Source organism: Trachurus trachurus (assembly GCF_905171665.1).
Source record: "Trachurus trachurus genome assembly, chromosome: 9".
In the NCBI taxonomy this organism is placed as follows: domain Eukaryota; kingdom Metazoa; phylum Chordata; class Actinopteri; order Carangiformes; family Carangidae; genus Trachurus; species Trachurus trachurus.
In genome coordinates, this window is record NC_139895.1 from 8,453,450 (window position 1) to 8,476,545 (window position 23,096).

General features: G+C 43.2%; 1 protein-coding gene across 4 annotated transcripts in view; it reads left to right on the plus strand.

Moving 5' to 3' along the window:
• smarca2 (SWI/SNF related BAF chromatin remodeling complex subunit ATPase 2) overlaps positions 1-23,096 on the plus strand; it is an 85,232-nt gene that overhangs the window by 13,041 nt on the left and 49,095 nt on the right. For 2 of the 4 annotated variants that reach the window (XM_083979908.1, XM_083979910.1), the window contains 7 exons: positions 7,385-7,558; positions 10,324-10,374; positions 11,795-11,925; positions 13,984-14,041; positions 15,711-15,808; positions 16,271-16,418; positions 19,193-19,356. In XM_083979908.1, coding sequence (XP_083836034.1) covers positions 7,385-7,558; positions 10,324-10,374; positions 11,795-11,925; positions 13,984-14,041; positions 15,711-15,808; positions 16,271-16,418; positions 19,193-19,356 — 824 coding nt within the window. The remainder of the gene's footprint in view (positions 1-7,384; positions 7,559-10,323; positions 10,375-11,794; positions 11,926-13,983; positions 14,042-15,710; positions 15,809-16,270; positions 16,419-19,192; positions 19,357-23,096) is intronic. The other 2 variants (XM_083979909.1, XM_083979911.1) reach the window with 1 other exon arrangement.

A 23,096-nucleotide genomic window follows, 5' to 3' on the forward strand; every position in this document is an offset into this window, starting at 1 on the left:
TTAGCTGTCTGTGCTCTTTCTTTTACACCTTTCTGCATGTGAACTGAGCATGCAACAAAAAACCTAGCATAGCTGCACCTGACGAGGCGAGCGCTCACTCTGACGCGGTTTACCTGAACCAAGGAGAAGACCCCTCACTCTGACGTGGTTTCTTTGAACCAAAACACATACACCTTTTTTAGACCTGCTTAATTATCAAATTATGAACTTTAACTCAACATTTTAACGTTTTAACCCTCAAAGACAGTACACTCCCCGCTTGATATGATTACATTATATCACTCCATATACACACGAATTTAAAGGGGAATGTCTTCTGGAAACAATACACATTAAGTCTCTGACAGAAGGACTACGATCTCTGAGACCGGCCTTAAGAACACCTTATCTGTCCCATCCTTCACAATCCGCACCTCTACTTTGCGAACTCTGTTGTCACTGCTTGGGAAAGTCTTAACAACCAGTCCCATTGGCCACTCATTCCTGTGGGCTTGGCTGTCTTTCAGCAAGACGACATCTCCTTCTTTGACATTCGGTTTGTCTTTTGTCCACTTCCTGCGGCTCTGTAGCGTAGACAGATACTCTCCCTTCCATCTCTTCCAAAACGTGTCAGCAAGACACTGGACTTGCTTCCATTGCTTGCCATACAACTGAGCTGAGTCAAAGTTTCCACAAGGGGCTGTAACTGCGCTCATCTTTTGAGTAAGGAGCATAGCTGGGGTGAGCACCATAGGCATATCTGGGTCGGTGGATATGGTCACGAGAGGTCTCGCGTTCATGATTGCCATGACTTCCGCCATGAAAGTGCTTAGGACTTCGTGTGTGAGGCGTGTCGGTCCCGACTGAAGTAACATTGCATCCAGGATGCGCCTGGCAACTCCGATGAGCCTTTCCCAGGAGCCGCCCATGTGGGAAGCGTGAGGGGGATTAAACACCCAGGAGCAGCCTTTCTCCTGGAGGTATTTCCTGACTGTTGTGTCTTCTGTGTTCATATTCAATTCTTTACAAGCTCCCACAAAATTGGTTCCTCTGTCAGACCGCAGAAGTTTGGCTGGACCACGAACCGCAAAACACCTCCGGAGAGCGTTGATAAAGCTGTCTGTTGACATGGTTTCTATCAGCTCGATATGCACTGCTCTAGTTGACATGCACGTAAACAACACAGCCCAGCGTTTGCTGTCTGCATATCCTCCTCTTGTCCGACGTGTCATGACAGACCACGGCCCAAAGACATCGAGGCCGACAGTGGTGAACGGAGGCTCAGGAGTGAGTCGGTCGGCCGGAAGGTCAGCCATCTTCTGCTCCTCCAACCTTCCTCGCAGTCGGCGGCAGGTAACACACTTGTGAATGACAGAAGACACCAGACGCTTGCTCCCAATTATCCAGTATCCAGCTGATCTGATGGCTCCTTCTGTAATGTGTCGCCCTTGGTGAGCTACTTGTTCGTGAAAGTGTCTCACAAGTAGTGTAGCAATGTGATGTGTGTGTGGGATGATCAGTGGGTGTTTTTCGTCTCTTGTCAGATCAGCACAAGAAAGACGACCTCCGACACGAAGCAGACCATCTTCATCCACAATCGGATTGAGCTTTTTGAGTGTGCTTTGCTTGGGAAAGGTTTGTCCACCTTCAAAACATTTAAATTCCTCCTTAAAGGAACTGTGTTGCACAGCGCGGATGATCACGGCTTTGGCTTTCCCAAGCTCACATATGCTGGATGCATCTCCAAAACACTTCCAACCTTTCTTTTCAGCCTTGTCTGACTTTCCTTTGAAGGATGCCGCAACGTGAATGAGTTTGGCTATGGTGTGATAGAGTGTTCTCCAGCTTGAACATCGCTCGAAGTGTTGGGAGCCCAACTGAGACTCTGATGCCTTGGTTGCCAGGGTAGTAGCCTCCGGACGAATCTCATCATCTGCTTCAGGCTCAATAAGGGCGAAGATATTTGATCCGGATATCTCCGCTGCGTTGTCCTGATAGAGAAAAGCTGGACCTGACAACCAGCTGCTGTGTTGGAGTTGGCATGCTGGCATAAACCTGGTCGCATAATCAGCGGGATTTAGATCCGTCGGCACATAGTACCACTGGTTGGGGTGTGTAGATCGTCTGATCCGAGTTACCCGGTTGGAAACATAGAGGTAAAACCTTCTTGTAGAATTATTAATGTAGCCAAGGACTATCTTACTGTCGGTGAAGAACTTCACAGTGGCTATCTCGATGTCCATCTCATCGCTGATCAACTCGTATAGCTCAACAGCCAGCACCGCTGCACAGAGCTCCAAACGCGGGATGGTGTGAGCAGGGCGAGGAGCTAATTTTGACTTCCCCATGACAAATCCGACATGATACTGTCCCTCAGTGTCTGCAGCTCTCAGGTAGGCCACTGCTCCTATCGCTACTGTGGAAGCATCTGAGAAGATACACAGTTCTTTTGTCTGTGTAGAGGACAGTGAAACTGGTATGTAGCACCTCTTTATATGCAAGTCTTCCAGAGCCTTTAAAGAGTCTCTCCATGAGTTCCATTCTGCCTCCTTTTGTGGGAGGAGAGGAGCATCCCACTCACTCTGTTCAGATGACAACTCCCGCAGAAGTGCTTTCCCTTGCATTGTTATAGGAGCAACAAAGCCCAAAGGGTCGTACAAACTGTTAACTGTTGACAACACACCTCTCCGTGTGTACGGCTTTTCTTCAGAGGACACCAGGTAAGTAAAGCTGTCTGTTTCCAAATTCCAGGAGAGACCCAGACTCCTCTGAAGGGGGAGAGGATCCACTCCGAGGTCCAGATCCTTCAGATCTTTGGCACGGTCCTCTACTGGAAACGCTTCCATTACCTGACTACTGTTTGATGCCACTTTGTGTAGTCGCAGGTTGGATTCTGCCAACATTTCTCTGGTTCGTGAGAGAAGATCTATTGCCTCTTCAGGTGTGGCGACTGAGGTGAGACCGTCGTCTACGTAAAACTGCCTCTCGACGAACTGTCTTGCATCCGAACCATGTTCTTGTTCACCTTTTTGTGCTGCTCGTCTCATACAGTAGATGGCCACAGAAGGTGAAGGGCTGTTTCCAAAAACATGGACCTTCATCCTGTACTCGGTCACATTCTTGCTTATGTCATTATCCTCATACCAGAGGTACCGAAGATAATCTCTGTCCTCTTCTCGGACGACAAAACAATAAAACATTTGCTCCACGTCTGCTGTAAGAGCGACGGGTTCTTTACGGAACCGCAAAAGAACTCCCAGCAGAGTGTTATTCAAATCTGGTCCACTAAGGAGGACATCATTGAGTGAGGTTCCATCACATTCAGCACTCGAGTCGAAAACAACGCGTATCTGGTTGGGTTTCTTCGGGTGATACACACCAAAGGTTGGCAAATACCAGTGCTCTTTCCCTTTGTCCAAAGATGGAGCAACCTCAGCTTGGTCGCTGTCCAACATCTTCTGCATGAACTTGATATAATGTTCTCTCATTTCTGGCTTTTTCTCCAGGGTTCTCCGAAGTGAGCAGAGGCGTTTCCAGGCTTGCTCCTTGTTGCTTGGAAGGCGTCGTCTAGGAACCCGAAAAGGTAAAGGAGCCACCCAGCTGTTCTCCTCATTTTGGTAGACTTCAGAATCCATGAGAGCTAGGAAGGCTTTGTCTTCAATGGACAGTGCTAGTCTGTTGTCATCCTTTGACCTGTCAAACACAGAACACCCTAGGTTGTCTGTACTCTCATGGAGACTTGTGTTCGTGTCGCATGCAGGGAAGGTTGCACTGTGATGCTGGGTCATACCACCATAGTCTTCCTTCACGTGGATGCTGTTTGGACATGGCCTAAGGAAGGATACGCGGCCGTTGTTCAGGACATTTGTTTTGTAAACATTCACTTCTGATGGCTTATGAACTGTGCCCAAGCACACATCTCCCACAATGACCCAGCCTAGGTCTAACCGCTGTGCATAAGGTGCGTTGTGGAGCCCATTGATTTGCTCACGTACTTTGTGCACCCTTAGGATGTCCCTTCCTAAGAGCAGAAGGATTGGCGCGTCTTGGTCCACAGGTGGAATTTTACCAGCAACTGACCGTAGGTGAGGGTGGTGGTGTGCAACCTCTGGGGAGGGGATTTCTGTCCTATCGTCTGGCACCATGTCGCACTCTATCAAGGGGGGTAAGGCAAGCTTTACTTTCCCATCCATGGACTCAATGGTGAAATTAGCAGCTCTTCTACCAGAAGTCTCTAATTTCCCAGCACAGGTTTTCAGGGTGTAAGGGGCGGAGCTAGTCTTAACTTCAAAAAGACTGAAAAACTCTGTCTTGGCGAGAGACTTATTGCTTTGTTCGTCTAACACCGCATACATCTTGATTGCCTTCTCCTTTTTCCCTTCAGGATATGCTTTCACCAAACAGATCTTGGAACAAGACCTTGCACCGTCTGCACTTCCACAAACCTCCGTACATTTGGAGGTGACTGAAGATGGTGGGCTTTCATTTTGCTCCCCGCTTTCATCTCTGTCGTCCACCGCACTCTGTGTGGTCAGAAGAGGGGGACCCGGGTGCAGAGCTGCGATGTGTTTGTCACTGTTACACTCAAAACACTTGACAGTCATTTTACAATCTCTTGCCATGTGTTGAGTAGACCCACAGCATCTGTAACAGATGTGATTCTCTCTGAGGTATGATTTGCGCTCTTCTAGAGTTTTGTTTCTAAAGAGCTTGCACTTTTTCAGTGGGTGGGGCTTTCTATGTATTGGACACTGACGATCCGGTTCTTCCATTTTCTTTAGCGCAGAACCGGCTTGAGTACCTGATGACTCTGCAGGGATGTCAGTTTTATGTACAGCCACAGACCCTTTACCACTGTACCTTGTAGGCTTTTCGATCCTTGAAGTGACATGACTGCTGTTGGGGGTTATAGTGAAGCTTGGATCGTTTTTTATCTTCGCCTGTTGTTCAACGAACCTTGAGAAGACAGAGAAGGGAGGAAAAGCCACTCTGTAATCCTCCTTGTACTTGCTTCCAAAGCTGATCCATTTCTCTTGGAGGTTATAAGGGAGCTTTTCCACTATTTGTTTTACCCCACGAGCTGTATCCAAATATGAGAGCCCAGACAGTGCACCATCTTGCTTAGCGCACTCCAGTTCACGGAGAATGTCACTTAGCTCTCTCAGCTTAATAGTATCTCTATTGGTTAGCCTTGGAAAGTTCTCAATCTTTTTTAGCAGTGCGTCTTCGATGACCTCGGGAGTCCCATAACACTCTTCGAGACGTTGCCAAACCATAGCAGCGCCTGCAGCGGGATTGAGGACGTGCACTGCACGGATTCTCTTAGCCTGCTCCGATGATTCAGCTCCCAGCCATTTGGTTAACAGGTCTAGTTCTTCTCTGGCTGTAAGATTCAAATCTTTCGTGGAACTCAGAAAAGAAGCCTTCCATGACCAATAATTTTCTGGTTTGTCGTCAAATTGCAAAAGACCAGCACTAACCATCTCTCTCCTAATGAGATATCTCGCGAAGTCTTGTGTGCCCTTAGACTCAGGTAAGTACTCTCTTTCATGGTTAGCTGCGTGCTGCGTACCATAAGGGTAAGTGTCAAGCAGACCTACATTTCTTATTGGCTCTTTTTTCACATCTCTGTAGACTGGCTGTATGTTTCTTTGGATGTCATGAGAAACTCTATGCTTAGTGTCCAGTGTTTCCTGTTTATCAATTTTTCTTTCATGTGTCTCCACGACTACAGGTTCCAAAGGCTGTTCCTGAATGAACATGTCAGAATGTTGCTGGACGTACTCACAAGTACGTTGAACTGTACTGAGGGGATCTTCTTCGACATCTGGAAGCTGGCTGCGCCTCCCGCTTCCAACCTCTGCCTCCTGAAAGGCTGTAGCCTCAGCTTCAGCTGCAGCAGCAGCTCTTTGACACTGTAGGAGATGGAGATCAGCGTCGAAGCTAGCCTTTTGCTTCAGCATGTTTGCTTCCAGTTCAGCTTTCCGTCTCATCGTCTCAGCCTCTCGTTCAGCGAAAGCTAATTCAGCCTTTGCAGCTTTTGCCTTAGCGTAGACTTTTGTGGCTGAAGAGGATGTTGATGAGTATCTAGTGGATGTTTTGGATGACTGGGACTTAGCATCACGTGGTTGATGAGTCATCTTCTTCTTTGTTGCTTGATCTACAACCTCTGTTTGCTGTTCTCCACTAGCTTCTTCTAGCAGTGTAGTGGTATCTTCTTTAAGATAATATTTTCCTGAGCGTAGACTCATGTTTGCTGAATATTGTGTTTTAATGCTTGAGCCCGCCGTGTAGTATCTTTTTACTGTACTGCCCTCGCAGTGAGTGTGGCTACGCAAAGCTAGACAGTCAGTTAACGAACGGATAGAATCTCTCCAAAAACCACGAGGCTTAATCCTTTCTCGTCCTTTATTGAAGTCCTCTATTTTCCATCACCATTTTCGTAAAACTGAAATTATCACAAATGAAAACAGAAATCACTTACAATGCTTAGTATTTTGTGAATACATCTCAATTAGCATCCATAGCTTAGCAAAATTGAGTTAGCGTGTAAGCTGCTGACAGTTAGCAAAGTACACTCAGCACAAAATTAACTAATCATGTCATAACTATAGAAAATACACAATCATGTCAATATTCACACGATATACTTACAGATAAACATTTTCCAAGGCTCTCGCGTCCAACAATATGCCTCAGCAGTCTCTTTAGCTGTCTGTGCTCTTTCTTTTACACCTTTCTGCATGTGAACTGAGCATGCAACAAAAAACCTAGCATAGCTGCACCTGACGAGGCGAGCGCTCACTCTGACGCGGTTTACCTGAACCAAGGAGAAGACCCCTCACTCTGACGTGGTTTCTTTGAACCAAAACACATACACCTTTTTTAGACCTGCTTAATTATCAAATTATGAACTTTAACTCAACATTTTAACGTTTTAACCCTCAAAGACAGTACAGGCTTGTTTATGCCGTTACGTGCAGCGGCTGTCGTCCGTCTGCTGTCTGCCCAATTTCAGGTGAATGCAACATGAAAAATACGATTAAGTTGCTTGCGATATACAACCGCAACGCTAGATGGGAGTAATTCCTACACAATGTACCTTTAAAGATTTCTTAAATATTCAGAAGTGATTGAGTTTTTTATGCCTCCACACAGGTCGTCCATCAGTCTGTCCCACTATCTCTCTCTTTTTTATATTTGGCACAAACGTTCACCAGGAACAAGGTCTCAATTAAATCTTTAATGAAGTTGGTCCCGTTCCTCCATTAACCCCCTGTCACCTTCCTCTCCTCTCTCCCTCTCTCTCTCTCTCTCTCTCTCTCTCTCTCTCTCTCTCTCTCTCTCTCTCTCTCTCTCTCTCTCTCTCTCTCTCTCTCTCTCTCTCTCCTCTCTCTCCCCTCAGGCTGAAGATGAGGAAGGCTACAGAAAACTCATCGATCAGAAGAAAGACAAGCGTCTGGCCTACCTGCTGCAGCAGACGGACGAGTACGTGGCCAACCTCACCACCCTGGTGTACGAACACAAAGCTGCCCAGGCGGCCAAGGAGAAGAAGAGGAGGAAGAAGAAAAAGAAGGTGGTAAGAAGAAGTGGTGTCGATGGAGTCTTCTCTTTTAAATAAACATATATGAAACAGAAGATGGGAAAAGTTGAAGACAATAAATTGTGCAGGCCCTTTTGAGCTCCATGTACAGTCGTGGTAAAAAATATCTGCACCCCTGCACTTATTTTTTTTAGAGAACACCCCAATTTCTCCCAGACAATGGTTTCTACTACAAATATTTTGGTCTTCAGAAGTGTTTTTAGTTGGTTTGCAATTGAACAACACAACAAAAACTAGGGGATAAAAGTAAAATCTGACATTTTACACACATTAAAGGGATAGTTCAACATTTTGGCAAATTGGCCCATTGCCATAATTGCTATAGTCATAGCAGTAGGTTTGTTACCTTTAATTGTCGGTGCAAGCTATTTTTAGAACGGCGGAGCGAAGCGGCGAGCTGTTCAGAGCTACGCTACGGAGGCTTATGGAATTTCTAGGTTTCCCTCATCAAACTGATCAAATACACAATCCAAAAACTCCAAAACGCTGTCGTAGACAAGTTGTGACCTGCACATTCACCACGCTATGAGATAATAATGGAACGTTACGAGACGGAGTTGTTTAGAGGTAAATAGATGCAAAACCGCTGATGCGTGTTGCGTTCAGGGACAGTTTTTCAGCAAGCAGACTCTGTATTTACCCTGTATTTACCTCGAAAACGGCTTCGTTTCGTAACGTTCCGTTATAATCTCATAGCGTGGTGATTGTGCAGGTCACAACTTGTCTACGACAGCGTTTTGGAGTTTTTGGATTGTGTATTTGATCAGTTTGATGAGGGAAACCAAGAAATTCCATTAGCCTCCGTAGTATAGCTCTGAACAGCTCGCCGCTTCGCTCCGCCGTTCTAAAAATAGCTTACACCGACAATTAAAGGTAACGAACCTACTGCTATGACTATAGGGATTATGGCAATGGGCCAATTTGCCAAAATGTTGAACTATCCCTTTAATCCAAAAACTAACTGGTCAAAATTATTGCTTGCAAGTCCTTCATCGACGGCGCCTGTTGATTAAAATGAAGCAGCATCACGTGCTTGAAATCCAATAATTTCTCTCAGTTTTGAAAAGGATGCTAATCATTTTCTCCAGTCCATTTTTGGCATTCTGTGTGTTTTGTCAAACCAAAGAAACATTTATAGTCACAGTGATTTTCTGGGAGAAATGGGGACATTATCTGAAAAAAAGTCCATGTGGGGTTTTGTTGAAAAGCTTTTATCGCTCTCTATACGTCTTATCTGATGCCACGTGCGCTCGTCAGTCGTCACACCTTGTGTCAGAGCGGCAGAGCTAATCAGCTGTCGTCTCATCTCCACCTGCTGTTCCACTACACTCAGTCTGACATCCATGATGACACCGACACGGCATCGTCGGCCTCTTTGAAAGGCAACGCACCGTGTCACCTCATTTCGATTCAGGGGGAAAAACAGGATAGAACAGGAAGGGAGAGGAAAACCTGAGTGATGACAGTGAGATGACACATTAATCCACTTCATGCCTCTTATTAAACAAATAATGCATCACAACAAAAAGCAGCAGGATAAGAAAAACCTGTCTGTTGATCTCCTCTGGTCGTACATCACAGCACGGTGCCTACAAAAAGCAGATCAGAGCGTGTGTGGTTTTGTGCATTACATGCATTTAAATATGCGATTTGGCCGTTATTGACCCCTTGCAGCTACGTCACAATTAGAACGTTACGCGAGAGGCGACGCCATGACGGACGGCAGAAAGTGCTCAGTGATAATGTACTGTGTATGGGTGCCGTCCAACAATGTGGCTCGATCACTTCACACTACAACCTTACAGCATTATCACTTATTTTAAATAGAATATCTACTCATCCGTTGCAATAATCCGTTTGTTTTTTTGTTATTCACCGTAGAATATCTCAGTTTTCTGTGCTTTTTCCACTGCTAAGGAGCTATAACGTCAGTCAGTGCCACACTCCCCATACAGCAGCTGCTGCTGTCTTTGCTGCTGCTAACTACAGTTAACAGACCTGGAAAGTAAAACCTGGTCCGACCCGTGGGTGTTGAAGACCTGACCCGACGTCTGTATAATTAGTGATCATTCTCTGATTAAACCCGGCTGAAAAATAAAAGAAAACAGGAAGCCGTCTTCGTTGTAATCGCCGCGATCCGCCGGCGGCAACTACGTTGTGACGGTGCTATGTTTACTACGAGCGTTAGCTGTTGTTAGCCACAGCATGTAGCTCAGCTAGTTAGCTTCAACTGTGTTTACATCGACTATACACTGTAGATAAACTAACTTATAATGGCATCGATAACGTGTCTGTATATCTTTGCACTGGTCCTGTTGCTCATATAACCCCGCTGCCAGTGGCCAGCCCTGGTTCTTAGCTCTAGCCCAGCAAGGAGTTGGTGCTTCAGACCAGTTTTAAGAACCAATAACCAGTTTTTAAGCGATGGAAAAGCAAAGAACCGGTGCTAGTCAGGCTCTGGCTCCGAACCAGCACTGGAACCAGCTCAGTGGAAAAGGAGGGAAACCCTACAACCCCGGTATGTCATAAAACTATAACGCGCCCATTCAATTACATTGACGTTCACTGTTCTTTTGCCGTCCATCATGGCGTCCGCAGCTACCGCGAGTGGAACGTGACGTCACGTGCAAGGGGTCAATAGAGCCATTATTCACTCTTCACTAATGTTTTGAACATAACATGTAGAATAACAACATGTTCACTGTGTCAGCTTAATGTGTTCCTCTGTGTTTGATGTGTAGAAGGTGGACGGAGACGGTGAAGGCACCAGCGCCATCGGACCTGATGGAGAGGTGAGCCACGCTGCTTTATGCACATTGTTGTAGTTTATTCCATCACTCTGCTCATTTATCGTTGTACAGGTAATACTCAGAAAATTAGAATATCGTGAAAACGTTCATTCATTTAAGTAATTCAACTTAAAAGGTGAAATGAATATATTATTTAGACTCATAACAGGCATTGCAAGGTATTTCAAGCTTTTATTTGTTAGAATTTTGATTATTATGGCTTACAGCTTATGAAAACCCCAAAATCAGAATCTCAAAAAATTTGAATATCGTGAAAAAGTTCAATGTTGTAGCTCAAATTGTCAGCCAATTAATCCAAAACACCTGCAAAGGGTTCCTGAGCCTTTAAAAGCTCTCTGTCTGGTTCAGTACAGTTCGCAATCATGGGGAAGTGAATGAACTTTTTCACGATATTCTAATTTTCTGAGTATTACCTGTATATACCTGTATATACCGACCGGGGACTTTATTTAGCTGAACGGCCCTCTTATTGGATGCAGGCTTTTGTTAGAGAGAGGCCTTTATTCTGATTTCCTTCGTTTTTAATGAATATTTTCTCATGTTTTAACATGAAACTCCTTATTTTCTGTTTTCCTTCCATTTGCTCTGTTCATTTTTACACATTAGAGACCGTATGCATCAACAAGCTCATTGTTCAGTAGCCCTTAATTGAGGAAACACAGTATATAGGTGGCAGAGATACCAGAGTTATCATTAACATGCAGGAAGAGCAATGTGTCAAAGGAAAAAAACAAAAAAAAACAAAAACTAAAATCCTCTGGTTTGGTGTTTCAAGTTCCACATTTCTGCCTTAAATCCACAGCTGGATCTCAGATGTAAATCTGCTCAGTGTGGATGTTTCTCTTGTAATTCTGATATTCATAGCTCTGACAGAAATTATCAAGAAAAACAAGAGGTGAACAACAACAGTAATCATCCTCTCAGAGAGGAGCCGGATGCTGAGTGATCCTCGAGCTGAAGCAAATCAAACATCTTGTAAATAACGCCATAAAACCAAACAGAGAAATCCTCAGCGCTTGTTCTCATTGGCAGCTTTTAATTGCCTGTCGGAAAAGAGATTCACCCAGAAGGACAATTATGGAGGAAACATTATCCCATATGGTTGTTAATCTTTTAAAGAGGCCTTTGGAAGTTCTGCAAGTTGGCCTGTAATGAAGGTGGTGGTGATTGGTTTGGAGCTGAGATTTATTATCCCTCCTTTGTTTTCCTGGCTCTGTTTTAAATATGTGAATCAGTGAAGCAAGGACGAATCTTTAATTCATGTCCATCAGCAGAACAACCCCAGAGGCTCCTCGGTGTGTGTGTGTGTGTGTGAGAATACACTTCATATACACAACTTATTGAAAGTTTTACAGATAAAGTAATCAGTGTGTTTGTGTTTTTTTCTTTCCCCCGCCTGCAGCCGATGGACGAGAGCAGCCAGATGAGCGAGCTGCCAGTCAAAGTGATCCAGACGGAGACGGGGAAGGTGCTGCAGGGAACCGACGCTCCCAAATCCAGCCAGCTGGAGGCCTGGCTGGAGATGAACCCAGGGTGAGGAGGAGCCGCACGGTGGTGATGTCATCAACCTCTGATGTCTCTGTTTAAGAGCAACTATGCAGGATCTTTTTTAGCTTAACTATGCTACATTTTTACCTTAATTAAACAGCTTTGGAGTAATTTTGATGGTTTAATAAAGGACATGTAACTTGTTCCAGGGAGAACGGAGGCTCTCTGCCTTCCACCTAGCGCCCCGTAACCTGTAATCTCTTGTTTATGACAGATAAGTTTAGTCTACACACACATATACACATGGTAACATTGTATATGATATATAACATTATCTACCGCTCTATTTACTGATTTCTCTCTGGCGTCTTGAAACCAAAGCCACATGACCAGGAGGAGGGTTAGCAAAGCAGAGGAGAAGAGACCAGACTTACATACAGTAGTTCCTCTTTAAATGAAAGCTGTGTTGTTTTTTCTGGAAAGGGTTTACACTTCCCTATCCTCACTGCTTCTGCTACCTAGTTGTGTTTTTCTAGTAAACCAACTATACGTTCACACTAAAACCGTCGGGAGCGTCCTGGCGAACAGAAATCATTCATTTTCCATGACAGCCGGCGTCTTGTCAGCAGTGAACAGTGTCAAAAAACATTGGCGTCACGGTTTTGGTTGGTAAAAGCGTCAAGAGTAAGTTGAAGTCTGCTGAACTTTATAGAAATGAGCTACGATCAGAGTGAAGACGTCCTTTAAATGGATGACCAAGCAGGAATATTCAAATATATATTGAATATTCCAAAGCGTCCACAAATTTTCGAACGGCATCAGAGAGGGAGAGCGCAGCAAAAGTGAAATCAGACGCCCCGCCGACGGTTTCGGTGTGAACACACAGTAACGTGTCTGAAAACTAGGGTTAGGGCAATGAATATTCGAAGAATGGTCGAATAGTTCCCGGTGATTATCGAATAGTGCTTTTGCTTGAAAAGCCCATCTCTACTGAAAACAAAACACTCCTAAACAACTGATGTAAACCCTTACAAGACATAAACACAAGTTCCAACTGAGACACCTAAGATTAAATGATAAGATAAGATAAGATAAGATAGATAAGATAAGATAAGATAAGATGAGCCTTTATTGTCTCCTGGAGTGGAGAAATGCGTCTTGGGCAATAGAGAGATAAAGATACAGATTTGATGCCACACACAATAAAAAACATAGAGGTGACAGACATTAGACCAGGATGTCTTCTGAAAGGTTGAAAGGCATGTTTTTATCAAGTCAAATTTCTTATCAAGCACGATGATATAAATTAAACACAACACAACACACATCTACATGAGTAGACACATACATAAACAATGCTTTCCAGAACCTGAATCTGTTGGTTTTGTGTTAGTGAATGAGACTCCTACACACACCAGGACCAGCAGCAGCAGTGTGTTTTGTATGCCAGTGTGCAGAGTGGATAATTGCACTCGTGGGAATAAAAGCAGGCAAAGTGCAGCTACTCTAAATTGTTTTAGATTTACACGTAATGACTTTTAAAAGTCAGTGTAGTCTCATTAGATGAATGGAAGGACACCACACCTCCACGGCTGGTTGAACCGCTCTGAGTCAGTGCAGCAACTTTTAAATAAAACTAAGTTAATACAAAGAGGAACAAAGGAAGTTCATTTTTGTGAAGATACAGTGATGCAACAAGTTGCTCACTTCTAGAAATATCCTATGATTTTTTTTTTCAAGAAACACAAACTGAAGAAATGTAATGAAACAAACTCCCCACAGTGTGCAAACAATACAATTTCCTACATTATTCATTGCTGTGTTTGTTTTAATGATGCAAAGTTGCTGCTGTGTTCAGGAGCAGTGGGACTTTCTCCTTAAAACAATATTCACTCTGCTAAGACAGAGGATTTTTATCAGTTTTCCTCCCTAATAATGTAGTTAATCCCCTCCCCTGCCCGTTTTGCTTGTTCTAGGGATCAATTCAAGGTTGAACGTTGTGTTTCTGTGCACGATGCAGAAAAGATCCAGCTGTTTGTAACTGCTCTTTGTCTTTTCTCTTTGCTTTTCTCTTTTCCCCCCACCTTTTTGAAAAAAAAACAGCTATGAAGTGGCCCCGCGGTCGGACAGCGAGGAGAGTGGCTCCGAGTTCGAGGAGGAGGTCAGTGACTTTTTATTTCCCGACTCCTCGCATCCTGAAAATGTGATAAAAAAAAAAAAAAAAGATTTTAGTTTATCTCAGTCTGGACAGTCAGAATAAACTACACCTTCACACAAGTGAATCCAGCAGGGGGCTGTAGCTGTACGCACTTCTTCACTCATGTTTCATACTGTGTGATGCTGTAGTTTGATCCCCATCAGGACTTCCTGCAGGATCTCTCTCTGTTGTTATTGCATTAAACAGCAGAGATGGGATCAAGTCCCAAGTCATTTCTATTAGTCACCTTATTATTGCAATCTTACCTGCAGTATCTGGTCTTAATAAAGAGAAAAGAAAAGATCACTGCTCTACAAATGTTGGGAAATTATCGACACCCTGAGATAAAATGTGTTAATCCTCACATATTTCGATGAGATGAATCAGAAAACAGGTGATGAAGGTGCTGGTTCGCTAAAGTTTTCAAGATGTATAGAGATGTATAGAGATTTATAATTATCTATAAACAGGGGACGGTATTTGCTTAATAACTTCGAAAAGTACAGTAGAGCAATGAAAATGATACTTTATGGTAATTAATCTTCACTTTGAGACTAATTTTTATTATTGTATATTTATATCATTATTACCTAACCTACCTGTATCCTGGAAACTGAAGCCAATTAACACTCAGGACTTAATTATCCTGTTCATCAGTGAGATATCAGTACCTGTCAAACAATGATATCATTGGCAGTTTAATCTATCCTTTAAAAAAAAACCATGATAATGAATTTAAAGCAGATATCAGTGGAATGTTTTTGTTAATATAAGTCCTAAATAGTCCTATTTTCCGTCAGCAATCACTTACATGAAGTATTTCAGCCTAAACACGAGTCTCTCCGTCACTCTGCTCTGCTGTAACCCGAGGAGAAAATTTTCCTTGTGGGATACAAGTGTTATCCAATGAGGAGAGAGAACAGCATGAAGGGCTGTGTGTGCAGCCAAGGGATGCGCGTGAATGTGGTGACGTAGCACGAGGACCAATTGATGCCTGACAAGGGCGGGGGCTGCTAACTCATGGTGCGTTCAAAGAAACTCGTACTTTGTGTTTTTCCTTCCTGTGAAGTCATACCAGTTCGATCTGGTACGAGTTCACGGGTCGGAAGTTACGAGTGGCCGTTATAGGGAACTTTCACAGACAACAGGATGGTAAAAACACGAGCTACGGGTTACCTGGAACGCTACCAAGTCGTAGTTGTGACTTGAAGCTGTAACTTACGGTTTCAAAAGCCTGCCTTGAACGCAGCATTAGCCGAAACGGCCGTGAAGCTGATATCTGCTTTAAGATACATTTACCACTGCTTTTATCATTGAGTGACTCAATTTTTCATTTGTTCTTACTGTATTCACTCAATCGTTAACTCATATTTACTTAATTTATTGTTTGACTGCATTTTAAAACCACATTTATATTTTTTAACCAATATCTAAGTGACTTTATTACTGATTATTGTCTGTCAGTGTCCTCTCACCACACTGCTGTAATATTCATTTCTTCAGCCTTTCATTTATTTGTTTTTCACTGCGTGAGGAAATGTGGCTTGTTGAGAGCCTGTGAGGTCAAAGGTCAATGCCAAGTGTTTTCTTCCTGTGAGTCACACATTCTCCAACTTTGCCAACTTTTTTGAAGGAGGATGATGAGGGGGCCAAGGCAGAGATGGAGGAGATGAAGATCATCGACGCCAACGGAGTCGAAGTGACTGTGAAGGCTGCCAAGCACATCATCGAGTATTTTAATTCCTTCCTTTTTATTTGACTAGTAGTAATTACATCAGCAGGAGAAGTTGTTGTTGTTGTGTCCTTTTATGGACTATTTCTTTAAATTGATCTTGTTGTTCATCTTGAAACATACAAACGCAGAGCCTCATGTGGCGCTGAAGGAGTTTAAAATTCAAGAAGCTCAGATTTAGAGAAGAAAAGTACAACAAAATAAACAAATAAATAAGTGAATGCAGCTTTAACAGTGTTTGTAGACTCGTCTTGAGGCGACTCTTCAGTGAGGGGCTCAGGTTGTCCTCAGGCTTTGCTCCTGGCCTCAGAGCCAGCGATCATTAAAATCAATCATGAGGAGCACAGCACAAGGTCGGGTCAGAGAGGGTTTTCAACAAGCTCTCTCTCTCTCTCCGTCCTTTTTCACATACTTATTATTATTTTATCTTTTATTTTTCTCCCCATGAAACACAAACTCAGTTCGGCCAAACAGGATGTGGACGACGAGTACAGCGGTCCCGCCGGAGACACCGAATCCCAGTCGTACTACGGCGTGGCCCACGCTGTCATCGAGAGGGTGGAGAGGCAGTCGACGCTGCTGATCAACGGCATGCTCAAACATTACCAGGTACACACAGCACAGATTCACCTGCTCATCCTTATTTTTAAAGTTTCTTTTGAAGCTGAACTTTCTTTTCTTTCCGAGAACAGAAGGAAAAACAAACATTTTGGAACATTTTCTTAAGCCTTGAATAATACTTTATCCTTGAGCTAATCAGCAAGTGTTTTTTAAAACAGGAGCAACATTTGGCCGCATGACAGTAAATAAATTAAAAGAGAGGCAGCTGTAATAGAAAAATAAAACTGAAAATACTCCAGCGTCTTCAGAATCAATGGAACCTGCACATACTGATCAACAACTTTTCTCTTTTATCTCCTTTAAAGCAACACTATGTAGTTTCTCCATCATAAAATAATGTTTCTAAACTCATTCAAGTGGTAGAAAAACTTTAACAGGATGAATGGTGTCGCTGCTGCAGCCTGAGCGGTTGCAACTGCACTCTGTAACTTTCCTGTGCGGGTTGGATCCCCGTGTAACTGTGGCTCAATAAAACCCTCAAAGGAGTTTCTTCCAATTTGAGCACAAACATTCACTCAGACTCAAAGACATACTTATCCACTTTCGATGGTCAAAGGTCAAACACCTCATGCTGCAATCATGACATCATTTCACACATAAAAAGTTGCCTTTTTTGTATGACTGAGGTCAGAAACTGTTCCTTTACTTGATATTCATGTAGTAAATGTCTATTAGATGGTAACTTGCACGTGAAATACAATAAAAGGGAAATTGCTCATCAATTAGACCTGGACAGGTGTGATCACTACAGTAATACTAATAATAGTATTTTGCAGGATATCGCCACATCTGGAAATCTGTCACCACAGAAACTACTACACCTTTCTCATGTAAAACTTCTGGTTCAAACTAGAATCCAATGCACCTGCATCTTGTATTTGATTGATCGATGCGACGCGCCCTGTGTGATGATGTCATATGATGTTGTAGCAGAAGCTCAGTCGAGCGTTATCAGGACCACCCGCTGTTGTTTTGTTGGTTTTGACCGTTTCTCATCTTTTAAACTGTCTCCTGTGCAGTGGAGAAAGAGCTATAAGCTGTCATGGCTTCGGTTGTGGATGGGGAAACGGGGGTGTGACCAAACATATCTGCTGCTAGGCAACTAAATTGGCCGATCACTTTTGTTTTCTTGTATGACACTATCGTCTCGTCTCTGCTGTAGGAACTGAAAGATGGTATATTACCGCAGATAGGGAACTGGCAATTGGCCGCTGCTCGCATTTTCTTTCTTCCAATCAGGTTGCAGCTCCAGCACTCCTCTGATTTATGGTCTGCCAGACCTTAAATGAGATATGGTGGCAGCTCCCGGCCGGCGAAAATTGGAGCGATTTCTGCTGCACCGTAATTGGAACGACTGTCTGCAGTAACAACAGCAATCAGTGCATCAGACCTGAATTATCAGCAAGAATATACAGAAGCTCGGAAATACTTCTCTATGAGTTTATTATTTCTCGTGAATTTCCCCCCTACGGTCGATCGTTTCTGCTGTCGGGTGCTTCGTTAACGATGCCGTTAACTAATTGGTTGCTGCCACTGCCCCCACCGCTTCACCTCCTCCTGCTCCTCCGTTCTTTCTCTTGCTGATTGTTTTTTTTATTTTTTTTATCACCACAGGCGAGCGAGCGAATCAGCCGCTTACACACTAGATATTTTTCCGCCGTTCCTTGAGTTATTTGGGATGTAAAATGCCACAGAGGCTGGAGGATCAAAGTGCAATTGGCAAAACTCTCTGAAAAGCATCAAATTAACTTCTTCAGATGTTTTAAACTGCTTGTACTATTACACGCAGAGAGGCAGGAGAAACACATTTAACCAATTCACTTATTCTCTGGCAGTTCCTCTGATTAAACAGCTGAAACTGATGAGAAGTGTAATAAGGAAGAGCAGGAAATTACAACCAAACCATCAGAGCCTTAAAACAATTTAAACTTTTGATAGGCTCCGCATTACGTAACGGTAGATGTCCTTGTCTCATTTGATTATACTGTAATTCAGCTCTAGGTTTTATAGTAGTGCTTTGTCCAAGGCAACTCGCAACTCGGAAAAGAAACAAGCTCTGAGTTGTGAAAAATGAATTGAATGGCGTCAAATTCAGAAATCACAGGCCGGAAATTAGAGTATCATCATCTCAGAGCTCCGATTTTTCAACAAAGGGTTAACTGTCAATATTTTCATGCTTCTGCTTCCAAAATAAGCATAAATTGCTGATACTTATATTTTTCGTGTTCAGCAATCAGCCACAATACGACCAACTTCATTTGGGCTTCCATGTTTTTTCTCCTCTGGGTTAACCTGTCGGAAGTTGGGAATTTCCAAGTTGGAGTTCCGACTTCTCTGTAACCTCCAAATTGTCTTGAACGCAGGGTTATACTGTGAAAGTATCAAAGCCTCTGTCCAAAGAGAAACGCACACAGCCTGTATTCACAAACTGAGCCTAAAAAAAAACTGCCGTCAGGACTTCCTGTCACTTTGTGATGTCACAACTAAAGCAGCCAATACACTTTGCAGGATTTGGTTTCTCTGAGTGTCTTAAGATGAGATAAAGGTGAGATATTCTAGTCCCATGATGGTTATTGGATCACCCAGAGAGCCGTCAGCCAATCAGAAGAGAGGCTCAGGATAATTTGACCTTTTTATTCCTTGTGAAAAAGGAGCAATATACCAAACTGCAGGAAATAAATGGAGGGAGGAATGACATTTCTGCTGCACGCCTGTTTTTTTTTTAAAATGAGTCTCTGTCTGTGTGTTTGTGTGTTGTCCAGACCCAGGGGCTGGAGTGGATGGTGTCTCTGTACAACAACAATCTGAACGGCATCCTGGCTGACGAGATGGGCCTCGGCAAAACCATCCAGACCATCGCCCTCATCACCTACCTGATGGAGCACAAGAGGCTCAACGGCCCCTATCTCATCATCGTCCCGCTCTCGTCAGTACCTCACCCCCTCCCGCTCGCACTCATCATTCGCTCTCATCACTCTGTGTCGTGATGTGCTAAAAAAAAAAAAATGTTTTGTAACGAGGGACCGATGCAAACAGTTTCCAAAAATAATTACTTTAGCAGTAAGCAATTAGTCCCAGATTAAATTACACCAACCTTATCAGCTGCAATCACAGGATGGAGCTGTAATTGAGAAGCGGGTGAGGGGTAAAGGAGGGGGGAGGGAGGGGGGAGTCAGGAGTCCCATCACTGATTGAGGCACCGATGCACCTGTTTACGCTAAAGATATTCAAGTGTCAGCTGCTCGCACTCGCCGGCCTCCAGGGGGCGATGAGACGAAGTTATCGCTCAACACAAACTCACACTGAGTCACTGGTAACAACATCCAGTCCACTGAGGAGTGAGCTGACATCATCACAACATGTTAAAGAGATAGTTCAACATTTTGGCAAATTGGCTGCAGTGTTGGGCAAGTTACATCCAAAATATAATACATTACATATTATTAGTTACTGTCATTTGAAAGTAATTAGTTACATTACAATATTACTGTCTCAGAATTGTAATGCGTTACACTACTTGTGTATTACTTTTGAGTTACTTTCGCCAAAATAACAGCAGAAATTTCTGGCGACCCCGTCGATCAAGATGCACCAGCTCAGATATTTCTATATGCTGCAACTCGATTTAAATTTGAGAAAGTGAAAGTATAGAATACAGTTGTTTAGGATTGCGTGTGGTGTTTTAATCATAATTTTAAAAAGAATAATAATTCGTTTTTAAAATATTTTAATCGATTACTAGACATTTCAGGCGACCCCATTTGAATTCCAGGCGACCCTACATGGGGTCCCGACCCCAAGGTTGAAAAACACTGCTGTAAAGTTAAGTTCATTGCAGCTGATAATACATTCAGTGGAGGGTGATGTAGCATAATGTGTAGGCCTCTGCAGCTACTAAAACTACGTTTTGCGGATAATCTACTTAGAGTAACTGCCTAAATAACAGCACATGCAAACCGCAGGATTGAAATGACAGTTTTACGCATTGTAATCATGTCTTTCATGGAGAGAGAGAAGGAGAGCAGAGAGCTGCATGACCGCGAACGCAGAATGAAATTTGATCCAATGAATTAATACAAAGGAGCAAATAAACATATTGTTGATCTACGGTAAAGAAGAACCGTGGGAGAATATCTGAGAGAAAGTAAATGCGTTGATACCAGCTGTCAGTCACTGGACCGGAGGTGCACGCTACGGCACAGTGCTATGGAGCAGAGCTCGGGCCACACTCTGAAAAGCCCGGGCGAGGGGAACAAAGACGAGGTGAAAGTAGAGGTGAGGTCTCGTCCCGGACCCGGAGCTGAGCAGCCAGGTACTGGAGAGGGAGGTTAGGATCGCACCGTGGGCGCTGCACGGCTGCGTAACGGTGCTTCAAACACACTGCTAGAGCAGCTGGAGTGACCCAGAGAGATGAAAGAACTTTTACCACGGCATTAACTACTAACTCACTCGTGTTAGCGGCTCCAAGTCGACCTGGTAGATATGAATTATGCTTTCCTTTGGTTTTGTGTGTTCTTTTTGTAAACGTGAGAAATTTAGCCTATGTACTCTGCTACTGCTGCGCTGATTATCACCTCCTTTTCTACAACCTCCTGATCAGACGCGGACACAGTCCCCGCAGCCCTGCTGATAAGTTTTCACACGTTTTTATGAAAATGCGTTGTAACGCGCGTTACTTAGATTGTAACGGGTAAAATATTACCGAAATTTAATTTGTAATGCGTTATATTACTGCGTTACAGCAAATAGTAATACATTACTGTAATTGCGTTACTTTTGTAACGCGTTACTCCCAACACTGGAGACAGAGTTGTTTTCGAGGTAAATGCAGAGACTGCTTGCTGAAAAACTGCCTCGGACGGAAACACGCATCAGCGGTTTTGCATGAATTTACCTCTAAAACAACTCTGTCTGGTAACGTTCTGTTATTATCTCATAGCGTGGTGAATGTGCAGGTCACAACTTGTCCACCAGAGCTTTTTGGAGTTGCTGGATTGTGTATTTGATGAGTTTGATGAGGGAAACCAATGAATCCCATGAGCCTCCGTAGCGTAGCTCTGAGCAGCTCGTGGCTCTGCTCCGCTGTTCTAAAAATAGCTTTTACCGACAAATAAAGGTAACGAACCTACTGCTAAAACTATAGGGAATATGGTAATGGGCCAATTTGCCAAAATGTTGAACTATCCCTTGAAGAAAGTTGGACCAATTTTAAAATGTTGAGGTCAAAGGTCACTGAACTTACAATATGGTTTCAATGACATGGTCTAATGATAAAGGGGTTATAACACTGAACATATTTCACATAGATGTATTTTAATCCTTAGCCTGTTTTAAAGAGGAACTATACAAGTCTGGTCTCTCCTCTGTGTTGCTAACCCTCCTCTCCGCCATGTGCATTTGTTTACAACGAAGCCGGCAAGAAATCAATCCATAGAGCGGTGGATAACGTTATTTATCACATACGATGTTACGACGTGAATATATGTGTAGTCTTATCTGTCATAAACAAGAGATTACGGGTTATGGGGCGCATTTGTGTGTCGGTGCCGCGGTGCTATGAACATTTATTGTTAAAAAAAAAACAGCATAACCTTACTTTAAGTCTAAGTAAAACATTTTTTCTTTCAATTTTACAAATAAATGACTTAAAGTGCAGCAGAACAGGAGGTTTATTTTTCCTTCAAACGACTCAAACACAATCAAACTCCCAAAATGCCTCATTTGTTCCAACAGATTCACTCATCGACTTTTCTTCAGCTTCATTATTGAAAGAACTGACATAATTTCACAGTCTAAAATAACAAAGTACAAACGTAGCAGCGTACCCTCATTTGGCCTCATAGCTTCTTCCCTCAATCACTCATCATTCATTCTTTAGCTTTCTTTTTCCCCCACAGGTCTTTTTTTTTCTTTTCCTGATAAAACACTACTTGTACAGTGTAATGAGTGGGAGACGAGGCTGTGAAGTGCAGCTCGACAGGTCGGCTCAGCTGCTTGACAGATGATTTGGCCTCTGATCTGTTTCTGTAGCACAGATGTCAGGAGGAGTAAAAGCCTCTCCACCTCCCTGGCAGCAAAAAACAAGCTGCGGATAAAACCACAACACCTGAGGCAGAGTGCAGCCGACAGACACCTGATGTCGTGAATAACTGTAATTATTTAGTCTTAAAGATAAAGTCGGGTTGTGTGTGTGTGTGCACCTAAGCAAAACCTTCCAAGGTGAAAAGAAAGTTCACACACAGTGGCATCATGCAAAAGTTTGGGCACCTCTGGTCAAAACTTCTGTTAATGTGAACAGTTCAGCAAGTGGAAGATGAAATGATCTCCGCAAGGCTTAAAGTTACACATGATACATTCCCTTTACATTGTAAATAATATACTGTATAAATATTTTTTTTCATCTTTTACATTTTTAAACTGACAGAAAAGCAAAAAAGGGCCCACAGCAAAGGTTTGTCCACCCTGCATAGTTAGTAGCTAGTAGCCCCCCCCTTTGGAGACTATCACAGTGTGTAAATAGTAAATATCTTGTCTGATACCTTGGTCTCCTGAGTTTCCCATTATTTTACAGGCTGCTGCTTTGTTTCCCCTTTTTCACTCTAAAACTGTAGAAAACTAAAATAATACACTTGATATTGCTTAAAATATTGGAAAAGAGTGTTTAAT